Source organism: Hyla sarda, chromosome 3, assembly GCF_029499605.1.
Source record: "Hyla sarda isolate aHylSar1 chromosome 3, aHylSar1.hap1, whole genome shotgun sequence".
Taxonomy (NCBI): Eukaryota; Metazoa; Chordata; class Amphibia; order Anura; family Hylidae; genus Hyla; species Hyla sarda.
Window position 1 is genome coordinate 430,029,549 of NC_079191.1, and position 18,361 is coordinate 430,047,909.

At 45.3% G+C, this 18,361-nt stretch overlaps 1 protein-coding gene across 4 annotated transcripts in view; it reads left to right on the forward strand.

The window, feature by feature from the left end:
- Positions 1 to 18,361, forward strand: part of TP53BP2 (tumor protein p53 binding protein 2) — an 81,192-nt gene that overhangs the window by 29,446 nt on the left and 33,385 nt on the right. For all 4 annotated transcript variants that reach the window (XM_056568467.1, XM_056568466.1, XM_056568470.1 and 1 more), the window contains exons 3-8: positions 4,132 to 4,279; positions 8,346 to 8,459; positions 11,821 to 11,900; positions 12,804 to 12,905; positions 15,142 to 15,313; positions 15,499 to 15,680. In XM_056568467.1, the coding sequence (XP_056424442.1) occupies positions 4,132 to 4,279; positions 8,346 to 8,459; positions 11,821 to 11,900; positions 12,804 to 12,905; positions 15,142 to 15,313; positions 15,499 to 15,680 (798 nt within the window). The remainder of the gene's footprint in view (positions 1 to 4,131; positions 4,280 to 8,345; positions 8,460 to 11,820; positions 11,901 to 12,803; positions 12,906 to 15,141; positions 15,314 to 15,498; positions 15,681 to 18,361) is intronic.

Sequence of the window (18,361 nt, forward strand, 5' to 3'; positions counted from 1 at the left end):
CAACTCCCAGCATTCCCGGACAGCCGAAGGCTGTCCGGGCATGCTGGGAGCTGTAGTTTTGCAACAGCTGGAGGCTTCCTGGTTGGGAAACACTGCTGTGAGCATTGCTGTAGGTCTCCCATCCACTGCTCAGACCATGATGCCTGCTGCTTAGCATTCTAGGAGTTGTGGTTTTGCAACAGCTGGAAGCACCCTGGTTGGGAAACACTGATCTACGGTTATAGAGAGGTGAGGAACCCTGATGGACACACATCCTGACCCCCCCCCCCCCCCCCCCCCCCCCAGGAGGAACATCCCAAAAAGCACAGCACCCTGAAGAATTCCGTGATCATATGTGCGTTGTGCTGTTAAGGGGTTAAAGTGGTGCGTTTTCAGTGCCCCATCACATATATTTGGGGGACCCTTTGGCCCATTTTTGACAGTATTTATTACATCACATGTGGCCTGTAACACAATTCCTCAGATGACTATGGCCGGTGTTCTTCCCAGGGACACAGGGCAGAGATCCTGATAGTGCCGCCTGTGCCCAGCAAACAGGAAGAACCAGTTATCAGGAGGAGGCGCCCGGCTTGTGACTCAGGCGGCATCACTGTTTGCCTGGTTACATCATTGCCTGCAGGGAGATACAATGTGCTACATTGTATGTGAGTCACCGGGGGCCGTGCGCTGTGTATCACCGGCGTGTTACTGTATATGTACAGTATTCACACAACGTGCACCTTATCTGGGCACATCATACACAGCTCACCACCCTGATTCCCACAACATGTGCTGGAAACCTGCAGCTGTTACAAAACTACAACTCCCAGCATGCTCGAACAGCCTTCAGCAACCCACTTTTAAAGGGGTAATCCAGTGCTGAATAACTTATCCCCTATCCTAGGGGATAAGTTTCAGATCGCAGGGGTCCGACAGGCGCGATCTCCTGTATGGGCCCCCGGCTCGCTGGCCAGATAGCGGGTGTCGACCACGCCCCCTCAATACAGTGCTATGGTAGAGCCGGAGATTCCCGAAGGCAGCGCTCCGGCTCTGCCATAGAATTGTATTGAGGGGGCGTGTCAGCCGCCGCTTCGTGTGGTGGTCAACACTCGCCCTGTACGGGAGATTGCGGGGGTCCCAGCAGTCGGACTCCCCCCCCCCCCCCGAGATCTGAAACCTATCCCCTATCCTTGGGATAGGGGATAAGCTTTTCAGCACTGGATATCTCCTTTAAGTTATGTTAGTTGATGTAACAAACTACGCCCCTAGAACTGGCCATGCACTTTTGGTTAAAGGGGCACTCCTTCCCTAGACATCTTATCCCCTATCCAAAGGATAGAGGATAAGATGTCTGATCCACTGGGGACCCCCGCGATCTCCCCGCTGCACCCAGCGTTTGCTTAGAGCATCGGGTGCAGAGCCAGAGGCTCGTGATATCACGGCCACACCCCCTCAATTCAAGTCTATGGGAGGGGGCGTGACGGCCGTCACGCCCGCTCCCATAGACTTTCATTGAGGGGCGTGGCCGTGACGTCACTAGCCTCCGACCCCACATCGGCGGTCATCCAGCGAAGTTCGCTCCGTGCATTGGATGTCTGGGGTGCTGCACGAAGATCACGGGGGTCCCCAGCGTTTGAACTCCTGCGATCAGACATCTTATGCTCTATCCTTTGGATAGGGGATAAGATGTCTAGGGGCGGAGTACCCCTTTAAGTGGATATTCCAGTTATGAATACCTTATGTCCTACCCCAACGATCTCCAGAACGAGATCCAACTCTTAAACCCTTCTGCGCTCTTGGTTCCCACCTGCCATGATGAACTGGTTTCTGCAGTGACGGGCCGCTCAGCCAATCAGTGGTCAGGACAAATTGCTTTGTCTGCTCCGATATATGAACTTGATCTCTACACACAGTAACGTCACACGTTCCTTATAGTCAGGGAGGTCACGTCTATGGGGCTTTGTCCTTTCCGGCCTCCGTTCTGTTTCCTTTCCTGAATCTGACTCCAGCTTTATATCTGCCGCGCTGCCATCTCCGCCTTCTAGTGACCTCTTCCATTTTACTGTTATTGCCGGATCCCCTCTCCCGGACAACAATGTTGTCGCTGGCAGGACATGCTGTATAAATCGCTCATCCTCAGGGTAAAGGGTTACACGGTGTCACATGGGATTGATTTTCGCGTGATTTGGGTATTCCAAAAATGAATAAATAATAAAAAGTATGTGTATGTGTATATGTATATATATATATACATACACACACACACAATTTTTTTATTTTTATTGTTGAATAAATAAAAAAAATTGTTTTATTATTGAGTAAATAATAAAAAAATTGTGTGTGTGTGTGTGTGTGTGTGTATATGTGTGTGTGTGTGTGTATATATGTATATGTATATATATATATATATATATATATATATATATATTTCTTTTTTATTGAATAAATTATAAAAATAAAAAAATCTGTGTGTGTGTGTGTGTGTGTGTGTATATATATATATATATATATATATATATATATATACACACACACACACATATATTATGTATAGATAATAAAAGAAAAAATTGTGTGTGTGTGTGTATATATATATATATATATATATATATATATATATATATATATATAAATTTTTTTATTTTTATTGAGTAAATAAAAAAAATTGTGTGTGTATATATCATTTTTTTTATTGAATAAATAATAAAAGTAAAAAAATTGTGTGTGTGTGTGTATATATATATATATATTATGAATGAATAATAAAAAAATAAAAAATTGTGTGTGTATATATATATATATATATATATATATATATATAAATATATATATATATTATATATTATATATATTTTTTTTTTATAGCTAAGTCGCAAAGAAGTCACAAGCAGGCCGCAGTCACATGTGACGTCAGTTGCTGGATGTTGTGTTGTGGCCGCTGGATTCACACGTTACACTTGCCACACGTCCGGCTGTCATCCGGCTGTCGAGTTCTGATGTTGTTTGCTAAAGTTAATATTTCCATATGGCCTGTAATGTGTATTTTTAGGGAGTGTTCAAGCTTCAGACCTTAAAGGGGTACTCCAGTGGAAAACTTTTTTAAATCAACTTGTGCCAGAAAGTTTTAAACAGATTTGTAAATGACTTCTATTAAAAAATCTTAAGCCTTTCAGTACTTATTAGCTGCTGAATACTACAGAGGAAATTCTTTTCTTTTTGGAACACAGAGCTCTCTGCTGACATCACGAGCACAGTGCTCTCTGCTGACATCTCTGTCCATTTTAAGAACTGTCCAGAGTAGGAGAAAATCCCCATAGCAAACATATGCTGCTCTCCAGTTCCTAAAATGGACAGAGATGTCAGCAGAGAGCACTGTGGTCATGATGTCAGCAGAGAGCACTGTGCTTGTGATGTCAGCAGAGAGCTCTGTGTTGTTCCAAAAAGAAAAGAATTTCCTCTGTAGTATTCAGCAGCTAATAAGCACTGGAAGGATTAAGATTTTTAAATAGAAGTAATTTACAAATCTGTTTAACTTTCTGGCACCAGTTAAGTACCCTTTTAAAGAACCGGAGTACCCCTTTTAAAGAAATGTATATCCACTGTGCTTCTCATTGCGACATTTTTTTGTAGCCCAGTAGTAAAAACTTTCATTGACGTTCTTAGGAAGCAACCTAAAGGATCCTGCTTCTTGCTCTCGTACCCTATAGCACCGCATTCGCTAACCAGGATGACTCCAGCTGTTGCAAAACTACAACTCCCAGCATGCCCGGACAGCCGTTGGCTGTCCGGACATGCTGGGAGTTGTAGTTTTGCAACAGCTGGAGGCACTCTGGTTGGGAAACACTCCCCAACCTGTGGCTCTCTAGCAAAAGAGCTCTATTGCAAAACTACAACTCCCAGCATGCTGGAAGTAGTTTTTGAACAGCTGGGACCCCCCCCCCAAGTCTATAGTTGCCCCCATAATATGTCTCCATAAAGACAAATAGAGGCAGCCGTGTTGTTTGTCGGCCCAGTGTTTGACCATTGACTCTTGGATATGTCATGTGACCAGTATGGTGGCTGCGGTGAGTGCCGGTGACTTGTGCTCCATAGTTGTAGGAGATTCATGGCTCTTCGTTGCCACTAACCTTATTTTTGTCTGTTTTCTTCCAGATGTTTCTCACGGTTTATCTGAGTAACAATGAGCAGCACTTCAGCGAGGTCCCGGTCACTCCTGACACCACGTGTAGAGACGTCGTGGAGCTGTGCAAGGAGCCCGGGGAGACAGACTGCCACTTGTCTGAAGTATGGCGCGGCACAGGTATGTATCTTCTGTGTGACCGGCTGGGTATAAACCATGAATCCATATGACATTCCAGAGATTGTATAGAACGTGGATGCAGCTAGATGGCTCTTGGATAGTAAAAGACTATTCTAAGACCCTTCTGATATGTGGCAGAATATACTATTACCAGGCTGGGGTCACAGTGAGGATGGTGGGCTTGGTCAACATAGAGTCCGCTATATCCCTGCTATGCTGTGACCTCTAGTTTCGCTTTCTGTCTTAGAGATGGGGCATTGCGGGAGCCTGTCGAAGCGAGAAACCTATTGGACGCCAGCTCTTTCGTTACCCTAGACCTTTATGGAAGCTGGCATTGACCCCTATGCCACCAGGGAAGCTGGCATTGACCCCTATACCACCAGGGAAGCTGGCATTGACCCCTATACCACCAGGGAAGCTGGCATTGACCCCTATGCCACCAGGGAAGCTGGCATTGACCCCTATACCACCAGGGAAGCTGGCATTGACCCCTATGCCACCAGAGAAGCTGGCATTGACCCCTATGCCACCAGGGAAGCTGGCATTGACCCCTATGCCACCAGGGAAGCTGGCATTGACCCCTATGCCACCAGGGAAGCTGGCATTGACCCCTATACCACCAGGGAAGCTGGCATTGACCCCTATGCCACCAGGGAAGCTGGCATTGACCCCTATGCCACCAGGGAAGCTGGCATTGACCCCTATGCCACGAGGGAAACTGGCATTGACCCCTATGCCACGAGGGAAGCTGGCATTGACCCCTATGCCACGAGGGAAGCTGGCATTGACCCCTATACCACCAGGGAAGCTGGCATTGACCCCTATACCACCAGGGAAGCTGTCATTGACCCTTATGCCACCAGGGAAGCTGGCATTGACCCTTATGCCACCAGGGAAGCTGGCATTGACCCCTATACCACCAGGGAAGCTGGCATTGACCCCTATGCCACCAGGGAAGCTGGCATTGACCCCTATGCCACCAGGGAAGCTGGCATTGACCCCTATGCCACCAGGGAAGCTGGCATTGACCCCTATGCCACCAGGGAAGCTGGCATTGACCCCTATGCCACCAGGGAAGCTGGCATTGACCCCTATGCCACCAGGGAAGCTGGCATTGACCCCTATGCCACCAGGGAAGCTGGCATTGACCCCTATGCCACCAGGGAAGCTGGCATTGACCCCTATGCCACCAGGGAAGCTGGCATTGACCCCTATGCCACCAGGGAAGCTGGCATTGACCCCTATGCCACCAGGGAAGCTGGCATTGACCCCTATGCCACCAGGGAAGCTGGCATTGACCCTTATGCCACCAGGGAAGCTGGCATTGACCCTTATGCCACCAGGGAAGCTGGCATTGACCCCTATGCCACCAGGGAAGCTGGCATTGACCCCTATGCCACCAGGGAAGCTGGCATTGACCCCTATGCCACCAGGGAAGCTGGCATTGACCCCTATGCCACCAGGGAAACTGGCATTGACCCCTATGCCACCAGGGAAGCTGGCATTGACCCCTATACCACGAGGGAAGCTGGCATTGACCCCTATACCTCCAGGGAAGCTGGCATTGACCCCTATACCTCCAGGGAAGCTGGCATTGACCCCTATGCCACGAGGGAAGCTGGGATTGACCCCTATGCCACGAGGGAAGCTGGCATTGACCCCTATGCCACGAGGGAAGCTGGCATTGACCCCTATGCCACGAGGGAAGCTGGCATTGACCCCTATGCCACGAGGGAAACTGGCATTGACCCCTATGCCACGAGGGAAACTGGCATTGACCCCTATGCCACGAGGGAAACTGGCATTGACCCCTATGCCACGAGGGAAGCTCGGATTGACCCCTATGCCACCAGGGAAGCTCGGATTGACCCCTATACCACCAGGGAAGCTGGCATTGACCCCTATACCACCAGGGAAGCTGGCATTGACCCCTATACCACCAGGGAAGCTGGCATTGACCCCTATACCACCAGAGAAGCTGGCATTGACCCCTATACCACCAGAGAAGCTGGCATTGACCCCTATACCACCAGAGAAGCTGGCATTGACCCCTATACCACCAGAGAAGCTGGCATTGACCCCTATACCACCAGAGAAGCTGGCATTGACCCCTATACCACCAGAGAAGCTGGCATTGACACCTTTACTAACCCAGATCACCAGGGAAGCTGGCATTGACCCCTATTCCACTAGGGAAGCTGGCATTGATACCTTCACTAACCCAAATCACCAGAGAAGCTGGCATTGACCCCTCTATTAACCTATACCAACATGGAAGCTGGCATTGACCCCTCCACTAACCCAGATTACCAGGAAAGCTGGCATTGACCCATTCACTAACTTAGATCACCGGGGAAGCTGGCATTGACACCTCAGCTAACATAATTTCCAGGGAAACTGGCAGCGACCCCCCCCCTCAAATAACCTATAACACCAGGGAACCTGGCATTCGTGCCTCCACTAACCCAGATTGCCAGATAAGCTGTCATTGACCCCTTTCATTAAAGGGGTTATCCAGGATTTTTTTTTTTATTATTTTATATATCAACTGGCTCCAGAAAGTTAAACAGATTTGTAAATTACTTCTATTAAAAAATCTTAATCCTTTCAGTACTTATGAGCTGCTGAAGTTGAGTTGTTCTTTTCTGTCTAAGTAATCTCTGATGACACGTGTCTCGGGAACCGCCCAGTTTAGAAGAGGTTTGCTCTGGGGATTTGCTTCTAAACTGGGCGGTTCCTGAGATTATAGATATATATATTATAATTTTTTTTTAAATTATCTCTGTATAAATTATGATTGTGCACCATTGTGGGGGAGGGAGGGGTATGTTAGGGGGGGGGGGCGGTCGTTCGTTGATTTTTGTGTAGATGATAAATGGGAAATGTTTGTCCTGTTCTCTGTATCCAGGGGAGAAGAAAGGGGCTTTGTGTTGGCAGGTTGAGCCTTTGGCAGGACAGAGCCCGTCACTTTGTGCCCATGAGCCCCTTTGTTCTCGGGCAGAATGTGAGAGCTGCGCTGGCGAGATTGGCTTTTTGTGATTCCCTTTCCCTTTCTGCTTTTAAACACTTGTTTTGTTCTTTAAAATATTTCAAATCTTTTTTTTAAATAGCTTTTAAAATCTATCTTTAGGCGGTAACGGTGTCCTGAAGCCAAATAGCATTTTTATGTGAGGTGGAAGCATTTGCTCTTTTTGTTACCATTACTCCTAATATAGTGAAAAGCTTAAAGGGGTATTCCAGGCAAAACTTATATATATATATATATATATATAATATATATATATATATATATCTCTATATCAACTGGCTCCGGAAAGTTAAACAGATTTGTAAATTACTTCTATTAAAAAAAATCTTAATCCTTCCAATAGTTATTAGCTTCTGAAGTTTTCTGTCTAACTGCGCAATGATGATGTCACGTCCCGGGAGCTGTGCATGATGGGAGAATATCCCCATAGGAACTGCGCAGCTCCCGGGACGTGAGTCATCAGAAAGCAGTTAGACAGAAAACAACAACTCAACTTCAGAAGCTAATAACTATTGGAAGGATTAAGATTTTTTAATAGAAGTAATTTACAAATCTGTTTAATTTTCCGGAGCCAGTTGATATATATATATATATATATAAAAAAAGTTTTGGCCTGGAATACCCCTTTAAAGTGAAGACAAGCACGGCACCACAACTGTCTGCAGGCGGTGTGTGGTATTACACCTGGGCTCTGTTCACTTCAATGGAACGGAGCTGCACTACCAGACACGGCCAGGGGACTTGTGTGGCGCTGTTTTGTGGAAGAACGCGTGTTTTTCTAAACCCTACTAGTCTTGTGGTTATGTGTAGTAGATGTTATTGGTCTATGTTTAGTATACTGTCAATACAGTGTATATGGACTGTGTGTATCTCCGTCTCCAGATGTTGCAAAACTACAACTCCCAGCATGCCCGGACAGCCGTTGGCTGTCCGGGCATGCTGGGAGTTGTAGTTTTGCAATAGTTAGCGGTGCACTGTTTGGAGATAAATTGTGCTTCTTATGCCTTTCTGAACGCGCCAATACCTTTTGTGTTCCAGAGCGCCCCCTGGCAGATAACGAGCGAATGCTTGACATTCTACAGAAATACGGCATGCAGCGGAACGAGGTGCGATTCTACTTACGCCACGAGCGCCCTCCATCTAGGGAGTCCGGTGAGTTGTCCTTCCGCATGCCTGTGTCATGTCGGTGCATACTTCTCATAATACGTTTTATTTATTATGGTAAAGTCGCATTTTCCGCCTCCAGCGGTCTGCGGTTCCTCTTACGTCTGCGGACTCTGTAAATGTTTAGAAACCTTCACAAACATCAAAAGAAAATGAGTCTACGGTAATACAGCGTATAGTAGCAGGGGAGGAGGGGGATGCAGCTGCAGTTTCTTCTGAGACTTGTGCTGGGAGGGGGGGGGGGGTGAGGGGGGGGGGGACATGTGACTGGCACAGGACTAATTTCACATCAGGAAGGTCTCGCAACCGAGCAGGCACGGAACATGGCGGGAAATTTATCAAAACCTGTCAAGAGGAAAAGTGGCCCAGTTGCCCATAGCAACCAATCAGATTACTACTTTCATTTTGCAGAGGCCTTGTTTTAAGTGAAAGAAACAATCTGATTGGTTGCTATGGGCAACTGGGCAACTTTTCCTCTTGACAGGTTTTGATAAATTTCCCCCCCATATGTATTTTGCGGAGGCAATAGAGGATATTTGATAACTGCCCTGTTTTTCGGATTGACCCCTGAATGGGGCGGGTGTTACACACAAGCCTTGCACTTCCATTTATCTCTTTATATTATTGGAAGTCTCGCACATGCAATTTAACCCCATTGCAATGAATGGAAGTTCTGGGGGGGTGGCTTGGGGGGGGGGTCACATGTGACCACTGACATGTCCCATTTTTACGCTAGCTTCTATCTGTATACTGCTGCTGCTATTTCTATGGTATCAGGATATATAGTAGGTATACACCTCCCCTCCAGCTCTATCTGAATACTGCTGCTGCTATCTCTATGGGATCAGGATATATAGTAGGTATACACCTCCCCTTCAGCTCTATCTGTATACTGTTGCTGCTATCTCGATGGGATCAGGATATATTGTAGTTGTACCCCTCCCAGCTCTATCTGTGTACTGCTGCTATCTCGATGGGAGCAGGCTATATAGTAGTTATACATCTCCCCTCCAGCTCTATCTGTATACTGCTGCTATCTCTATGGGATCAGGATATATAGTAGTTATACACCTCCCCTCTAGCTCTATCTGTATACTGCTGCTGCTATCTCAATGGGATCAGGATATATTGTAGTTTTACTCCTCCCAGCTCTATCTGTATACTGCTGCTGCTATCTCTATGGGATCAGTATATATAGTAGTTATACACCTCCACTCCAGGTCTATCTGTATACTACTGCTGCTATATCTCTGTGATCAAGATATATAATATTTATTCAACTCCCCTCCAGCTCTTTCTGTATACTGATGCTGCTATCTCGATGGGAGCAGGATATATTATAGTTGTACCCCTCCCAGCTCTATCTGTATACTGCTGCTGCTATTTCTGTGGGATCAGGATGCATAGTAGTTATACACCTCTCCCGAGGCTGTATTCATAGGTTGCATTTTTCCCAAAATTGTGGCAAATTGGTGCTATTTTACCACAGTTGCGTAAAAATCACGGTACAATGGGAATATTTCTCTAAAAAACGCACTTAGAATGCATCAAAACTTTATGTACCTTGAACTGACGCCAAGCCACTTATGAGTCTGAGCAGGTTCGGCTTCAGGTGATTAGCTTCATCTCATAAGGTAAATTGCAGTGATGAGACTCCACCTCATCTCTCTGCAAAACCAGAGGATTTATGGGAAATGTAGGCAGCATGAGGAAATAATTTCTGCTCTAAAAGAGGCCAATATTATCATAACTCATGCCTGCCACACCAGCTAAAACAGGTGAGCACCAGGCATACACAATAACATCTACATGCTGCACTAAATAAGCAAAAAATAAATGAAGATAAAAGTCCCAGAGTTCTTGTCTAAATGAAACCTTTCCGGCTCCATAAAAATTTTAACTTACAAAAGCTTTGCTGGTCCATTGTCACATGACCCACCCCCCTTGTCTGCCTGGAGCCGCCTTTGATGTCATGGATGTTATTTGCAGGTGGATGTGCATTGTATGTAGAGAAATCTCTTGGCTTTATCTGTTCAGATGGGATTACCTGTCCCTGCTGAAATTCAGCGTTCCTAAGCCTGGAAATGAATGGGGGCAGAATTTAGCAGAAAGAAATGTTGAACAGTGGGGGAGATTTATCAAAACCTGTCCAGAGGAAATGTTGCCCATAGCAACCAATCAAATCACTTCTTAAATTTTTGAAAAGACCTCTGAAGAATGAAAGAAGCGATCTGATTGGTTGCTATGGGCAACTTTTCCCCTGGACCGGTTTTCATAAATCTCCCCCATCGTTCCTCCATCTACTCCACCCCCCCGCCCCCCCCCCCCCTCTGCATCTCCCCTTTAAGGGGTGTGGCTTAATCCTCCAAGCCAGAGGCAAAGGGCTTGAAGATGGATTTTGACACCAGATTTTTAGGAATTTTCCACCAATTTAATGGTCTATATGGCCTGGAGGAACGGACATTAGGGAAAACAAGCATGAACGATATTGATCCTTTCTTTATCCCAGATATTTAAAACGCAATGCATATTAGAAGTTGCAGGTTTTTCCATTATATAATCTACAAAAAAAAATTATATAATTATATATATATTTTTTTTTCTTTAGGAAAACTGTCAGATATTTTCTCCTGCACTATCCACAGTACTGGTGGATAGTGCGGGAGACACTGATTAAAACGAGCTCTACCTTACCCGGATCCGCCCGGCCGTTCGCCCGCAATCGTAGTTTTATTCTATGTGTTTATCTTGCTGTAACTGGCAGGGGCGGGGCTTCTGCACTGACGTCAGCGCCACTTATGAATATTCATCCCCCCCCCCTCCCTCCAGTTAGGAGCGGCAAAGAGAGGGAGAACTGGAGGGAGGGTGGATAAATATTCATAAGCGTTGCTGTCGTCAGTGTAGAAGCCCCGCCCCTGCCAGTTACAGCAAGATATACACATAGAATAAAACTATAATTGCGGTCGAGCGGCCGGGCGGATGCGGGTAAGGTAGGGCTCGTTTTAATCAGCGTCTCCCGCACTATCCACCACACCAGCACCTGTGGATAGTGCAGGAGAAAATATCTGACAGTTTTCCTTTAAATAATTCTTAATATGTATATATATATATATATTTTTTTTTATATTATATTTTTTTTTATAAAAAAAAATTAATATTAAATTTATAATAAGTATTAAGAAAAAAAGAAAAAATATTTATATAAAAATTATAATTTTTTTTAATTTTTATATGTTGTTGTTGTTTTTGTTCTTCTTTAATTCTAATTACTATTCAAATATTTTTTTATAGTAGTGCATTTTTAAAAGTGATATTTTTATTTGTTTTATGTTTTTTTTTCTAATTCTAGGAAATATACAAAGAGCCCATGATCCCAATGTGAAGCGAAATGGAGTGAAGGTTCCTTCTGATAGGAGGATCGAAAATGGGGTAGGTATACACCAGACAGACTCCCGATCCTTGTTTGACAGAGCTTGGTGTGCTGGGAGTTATAGTTCTTCAACACATGGTGACCCACAGGTTTTCTAGGTAGTTATAATACTGTATATCTGCGGTTCTTCCGAGGCAGCCTTTGTAAAATCACCCTGCTGATCCCTATCTGTCTAAGGCATTAGTGTGCCTCTAGCTCTTGCAAAACTACAACTCCCAGCATGCCCAGACATAGTTTTGCAACAGCTGGAGTCACACTGGTTGGAAAACACTGCATTTGTGCATTTTGAAGCAGTATTAGTGCCGGCAGCAATCACTTTACAGTTCCATCATGTCAGACATGTTGCGCCTGAAATGCGTCTTCTCCTTAGGGTATCTCCAATCTTATATATACAATAGTAAACAATAAGTAGCATGAATAGGTAACATATACAAATTATTGTATGAGATCAAATCAGTCCCTGCCCTATAGATGCAGTTGTTGTAGTTCTTAGTATGGTATTTCCCAACCAGTGTGCCTCCAGCTCTTACAAAACTACAACTCCCAGCATGCCCGGACAGCCGAAGGCTGTCCGGGCATGCTAGGAGTTGTAGTTTTGAAACAGCTGGAGGCACCCTGGTTGGGAAACTTCTGTGAGCATTGCTGTAGGTCTCCCATCCACTGCCCAGACCGTGATACTTGCTGCTTAGCATGCTGGGAGTTGTAGTTTTGTAACATCTGGAGGCACCCTGGTTGGGAAACACTGCTGTGAGCATTGCTGTAGGTCTCCCATCCACTGCTCAGACCGTGATACTTGCTGCTTAGCATGCTGGGAGTTGTAGTTTTGTAACAGCTGGAGGCACCCTGGTTGGGAAACACTGTCTTAGTATGTAATAAGGACTTATGTTTCCTGTATAAAATAGGTGAACGGCCCCAGGATGGACATGACTCTGGCTGAACTGCAGGACATGGCAGCGAGACAACAGCAGCAGATTGAGGCTCAGCAGCTAATGCTGGCCACCAAGGTACGACTGTCACATTGCTTGTCTTCAAATAGAGAACATGTTTGGCGATTTGTTTTTTACATTGTAAATATTGTATCTGCATTCTTTACAATGGCGCCAGTCATGGATTCTGCATGTTATGGCTGCACTTATCACTTTACTGTATATTTGCTTTATGCTCTGTAGGAATAGAGGTTTGGGTATGTAAAGCATTTGTCCAATATTTTAATTTTTTTAACATATATTCATAAAAGCTAGATTTGTATATACTGTATATTACTTATCCTAAGCTGATCCTGAGTTACATCCTGTATGATACTCCAGAGCTGTACTCACTATTCTGCTGGTGAGATCACTGTGTACATACATTACATTACTTATCCTGTACTAATCCTGAGTTATATCCTGTATTATACTCCAGAGCTGTACTCACTATTCTGCTGGTGAGGTCACTGTGTACATACATTACATTACTTATCCTGTACTGATCATGCGTTATATTCTGTATTATACTCCAGAGCTGTACTCACTATTCTGTTGGTGAGATCACTGTGTACATACATTACATTACTTATCCTGTACTGATCCTGAGTTATATCCTGTATTATACTCCAGAGCTGTACTCACTATTCTGCTGGTGAGGTCACTGTGTACATACATTACATTACTTATCCTGTACTGATCCTGAGTTATATCCTGTATTATACTCCAGAGCTGTACTCACTATTCTGCTGGTGAGATCACTGTGTATATACATTACATTACTTATCCTGTACTGATCCTGAGTTATATCCTGTGTTATACTCCAGAGCTGTACTCACTATTCTGCTGGTGGGGTCACTGTGTACATACATTACATTACTTATCATGTACTGATCCTGAGTTATATCCTGTATTATACTCCAGAGCTGTACTCACTATTCTGCTGGTGAGGTCACTGTGTACATACATTACATTACTTATCCTGTACTGATCCTGAGTTATATCCTGTATTATACTGTACTCCAGAGCTGCACTCACTATTCTGCTGGTGTGGTCACTGTGTACATACATTACATTACTTATCCTGTACTGATCCTGAGTTATATCCTGTATTATACTCCAGAGCTGTACTCACTATTCTGCTGGTGAGGTCACTGTGTACATACATTACATTACTTATCCTGTACTGATCCTGAGTTATATCCTGTATTATACTCCAGAGCTGTACTCACTATTCTGCTGGTGAGATCACTGTGTATATACATTACATTACTTATCCTGTACTGATCCTGAGTTATATCCTGTATTATACTCCAGAGCTGTACTCACTATTCTGCTGGTGAGATCACTGTGTACATACATTGTATTACTTATCCTGTACTGATCCTGAGTTATATCCTGTGTTATACCCCAGAGCTGTACTCACTATTCTGCTGGTGAGGTCACTGTGTACATACATTACATTACTTATCCTGTACTGATCCTGAGTTATATCATGTATTATACTCCAGGGCTGTACTCACTATTCTGCTGGTGAGATCACTGTGTACATACATTACATTACTTATCCTGTACTGATCCTGAGTTATATCCTGTATTATACTCCAGAGCTGTACTCACTATTCTGCTGGTGTGGTCACTGTGTACATACATTACATTACTTATCCTGTACTGATCCTGAGTTATATCCTGTGTTATACTCCAGAGCTGTACTCACTATTCTGCTGGTGAGATCACTGTGTACATACATTACATTACTTATCCTGTACTGATCCTGAGTTATATCCTGTATTATACTCCAGAGCTGTACTCACTATTCTGCTGGTGTGGTCACTGTGTACATACATTACATTACTTATCCTGTACTGATCCTGAGTTATATCCTGTATTATACTCCAGAGCTGTACTCACTATTCTGCCCATGTGCACATAATACTTGCTCTATTATCTTTATCCAGTGGGAGTTTTCGGTCCCGGTGGGTTCACTATGTACAGTCTGTAACTGAAGAGAAGTACAGGACAAGTTATGTAATGTTTGTACATACACAGTGACTCAACACCATATAAATTGTAAAATGGCACTTACCTGGACATACCTGTACTTATCAGAACAGTGTAATGCTTTTGTTTTGGGCGCTGTCCTGCTGTACAATACCCGTCATAACATCTGCTAAATAAACAGCAGCGTCATTTACTATAACCAGCCTGGTCTGAATTTTTATACATTGTAGTTACATCTGTTCTGCATACAACCTGTTCCATTTGGTAACTATAGGAGCAACGTTTAAAGTACCTGAAGCAGCAGGACCAGCGTCAGCAGCAGGCCAGCGAGCAGGAGAAGCTGAAGCGCCTGCGGGAGATCGCAGAAAACCAGGAGGCCAAGCTGAAGAAAGTGCGAGCGCTGAAGGGTCACGTGGAGCAGAAAAGGCTCAGCAATGGCCGCCTAGGTGAGGATCCGCTCTCTTGTATTACTTCCTCTGCCATTGGAGTGAATAACATCTATAAGGAGAAACTGCTTGCTGCTTTCTATGTTTTTCATAATGTTATATCTTGTGTCATTTATATATATATATATAATTTTTTTTATTTTATTTTATTTTTTTCATACATCCCCCTCCCTATTATCCTGCAGTGGAGGAAATCGAACAGATGAACAACATGTTCCAGCAGAAGCAGAAAGAGCTCATGGCGGCCGTGTCCAAGGTTGAAGAAATGAGCCGCCAGCTGGAAATGCTGAAGAACGGACGGATCGAGGGTTACCATGACAACCAGTCGGCTGTGGCCGAACTTGATCGTCTCTACAAAGAGCTTCAGGTAAGCTGGTTTACTGGGGTCGAGACTAGTGTGCCTCCTGCTGTTGCAAAAACTACAACTCCCAGCATGCCTGGACAGCCAGGGTGTAGGCACAATGTTTGGAAAACACGGGTCTAGACTATAGGTGCCAAAACTGTAACTCCAGCTGTTGCAAAACTACAACTCTCAGCATGCCCGGACAGCCGTTGGCTGTCCGGGCATGCTGGGAGTTGTAGTTTTGCGAACACTGGAACTAATAGTACTAACAGTCTGTGTGTTTAATTTTCCATGGTATCATCCGCCATCATGCGGCTAACGGCGTCCCAGGTTACGGATGACTGCTGTGGAGGAAACCGCACAGCCGAGTACTTCTCATTCTAGGTTGTTGTATGCAAAACCCAGTCCTTCCGGCTGAGATGCTTTACATCACTACATTCTGTAGTACTTTGCATTAAAGGGGTACTCCGCTTCTAGACATCTTATCCCCTATCCAAAGGAAAGGGAATAAGATGTCTGATCACCGGGGTCCCACCGCTGGTGACCCCCGGGATCTCGGCTGCAGCACCCCGCTGTCATTACTGCACAGAGCCAACTCGCTCCGTGCGTAGTGACGGGCAATACACGGGCCGGAGTATCGTGACGTCACGGCCTGCCCCCTCAATACAAATCTATGGGAGGGGGCGTGGCAGCCGTCGTGACGCCACGATGCTCCAGCCCCTGTATTGCCCGTCATTATGCACGGAGCAAGTTAGCTCTGTGCAGTAATGACAGCGGGGTGCTGCAGCCGAGATCTTGGGGGTACCCAGCGGCAGGACCCCTGCCATCAGACATCTTATCCCCTATCCTTTGGATAGGGGATAAGGGGTCTAGGGGCGGAGTACCTCTTTAAAGAGCTGTGAATGTTGCATAACACCTTTTAGCCAATCTGGACTCAAAGGCATCTCTCAGGTCCTATATAATACCCTATTTTAGAGCAGAGTGGGAGAAGCTGAGCTGATGAAGTGTGTGTGTATGGATGTATGTACGTACGTGTGTGTGTATATATATATATATATATATATATAGTTTTCTATAGTTTGATTCAGTAATCTGCTGTTTAAATGCTGTCAGAACTTTGTCATAGAGCCTGTGAATCCTGTTTACCTGCCCACAATGATTGACAACTCTTCCTGTACGCACGCTGCTACAGGAAAGGCTGTCAGTCAGCAGTGTGGACTCACAGGCTTTCTCTATGATTGGGTGGGAGAAGCAGGACTCACAGGCTTTCTCTATGAGTGGGTGGGAGAAGCAGGACTCGCAGGCTTTCTCTATGAGTGGGTGGGAGAAGCAGGACTCACAGGCTTTCTCTCTGAGTGGGTGGGAGAAGCAGGACTCACAGGCTTTCTCTATGAGTGGGTGGGAGAAGCAGGACTTACAGGCTTTCTCTATGAGTGGGTGAGAGAAGCAGGACCCACAGGCTTTCTCTATGAGTGGGTGGGAGAAGCAGGACTCACAGGCTTTCTCTATGAGTGGGTGGGAGAAGCAGGACTCACAGGCTTTCTCTATGAGTGGGTGGGAGAAGCAGGACTCACAGGCTTTCTCTATGAGTGGGTGAGAGAAGCGGGACTCACAGGCTTTCTCTATGGGTGGGAAAAGCAGGACTCACAGGCTTTCTCTATGAGTGGTTGGGAGAAGCGGGACTCACAGGCTTTCTCTATGAGTGGTTGGGAGAAGCGGGACTCGCAGGCTTTCAATATGAGTGGGTGGGGGAAGCAGGATTCACAGGCTTTCAATATGAGTGGGTGGGGGAAGCAGGACTCACAGGCTTTTTCTATGAGTGAATGGGAGAAGCAGGACTCACAGGCTTTCTCTGAGTGGGTGGGGAAGCAGGACTCACAGGCTTTCTCTGAGTGGGTGGGGAAGCAGGACTCGCAGGCTTTCTGTATGAGTGGGCAGGAGAATAAGGACTTAGTCTTTCTCTAGGAGTGGACAGGGTAAGCAGGACTCACAGGCTGTCTCTATGAGCAGGCAATAGAAGCAGGACTCAGTCTCTCTCTATAAGTGGGCGGGAGAAGCAGGACTCAGGATTTCTCTATGAGTGGGTGGGGAAGGAGGACTCACAGGCTTTCTCTATGAGTGGGTGGGGGAAGCAGGACTCACAGGCTTTCTCTATGAGTGGGTGGGGAAGCAGGACTCACAGGCTGTCTCTGAGTGGGCAGGAGAATCAGGACTCACAGGCTGTCTCTCTCTATGAGCAGGCAATAGAAGCAGGACTCACAGGCTTTCTTTATGAGTGGTCAGGAGAAGCAGGACTCACAGACTTTCTTTATGAGTGGTCAGGGGAAGCAGGACTCACAGGCTTTCTTTATGAGTGGTCAGGAGAAGCAGGACTCACAGGCTTTCTGTAATATCTGGAATCTGTTTTATAGTTTTCAGTTTTGTCATGATAAAAGCTCAGTGTCTCCCCCTCTATCCTATACTGCCCTCTAGTATCTGACCTGACAGATCCATTGTAAGGGTACGGAACACGTTTTTGCTGCAGATTTTCTAACCCATTAAATTCAATGTACAGGATACTGTGTGTGTGAATACTCCCTTATAAAGGTGATTTGATGCTGCAAATTTCAATGTAAACTAAAAGACTGAACACAGCCTTAAATCTGTAGCATTGGATATGTGCAGGACACTGTATGTGTGAATAGAACTTTTTTGGCAAATAAATG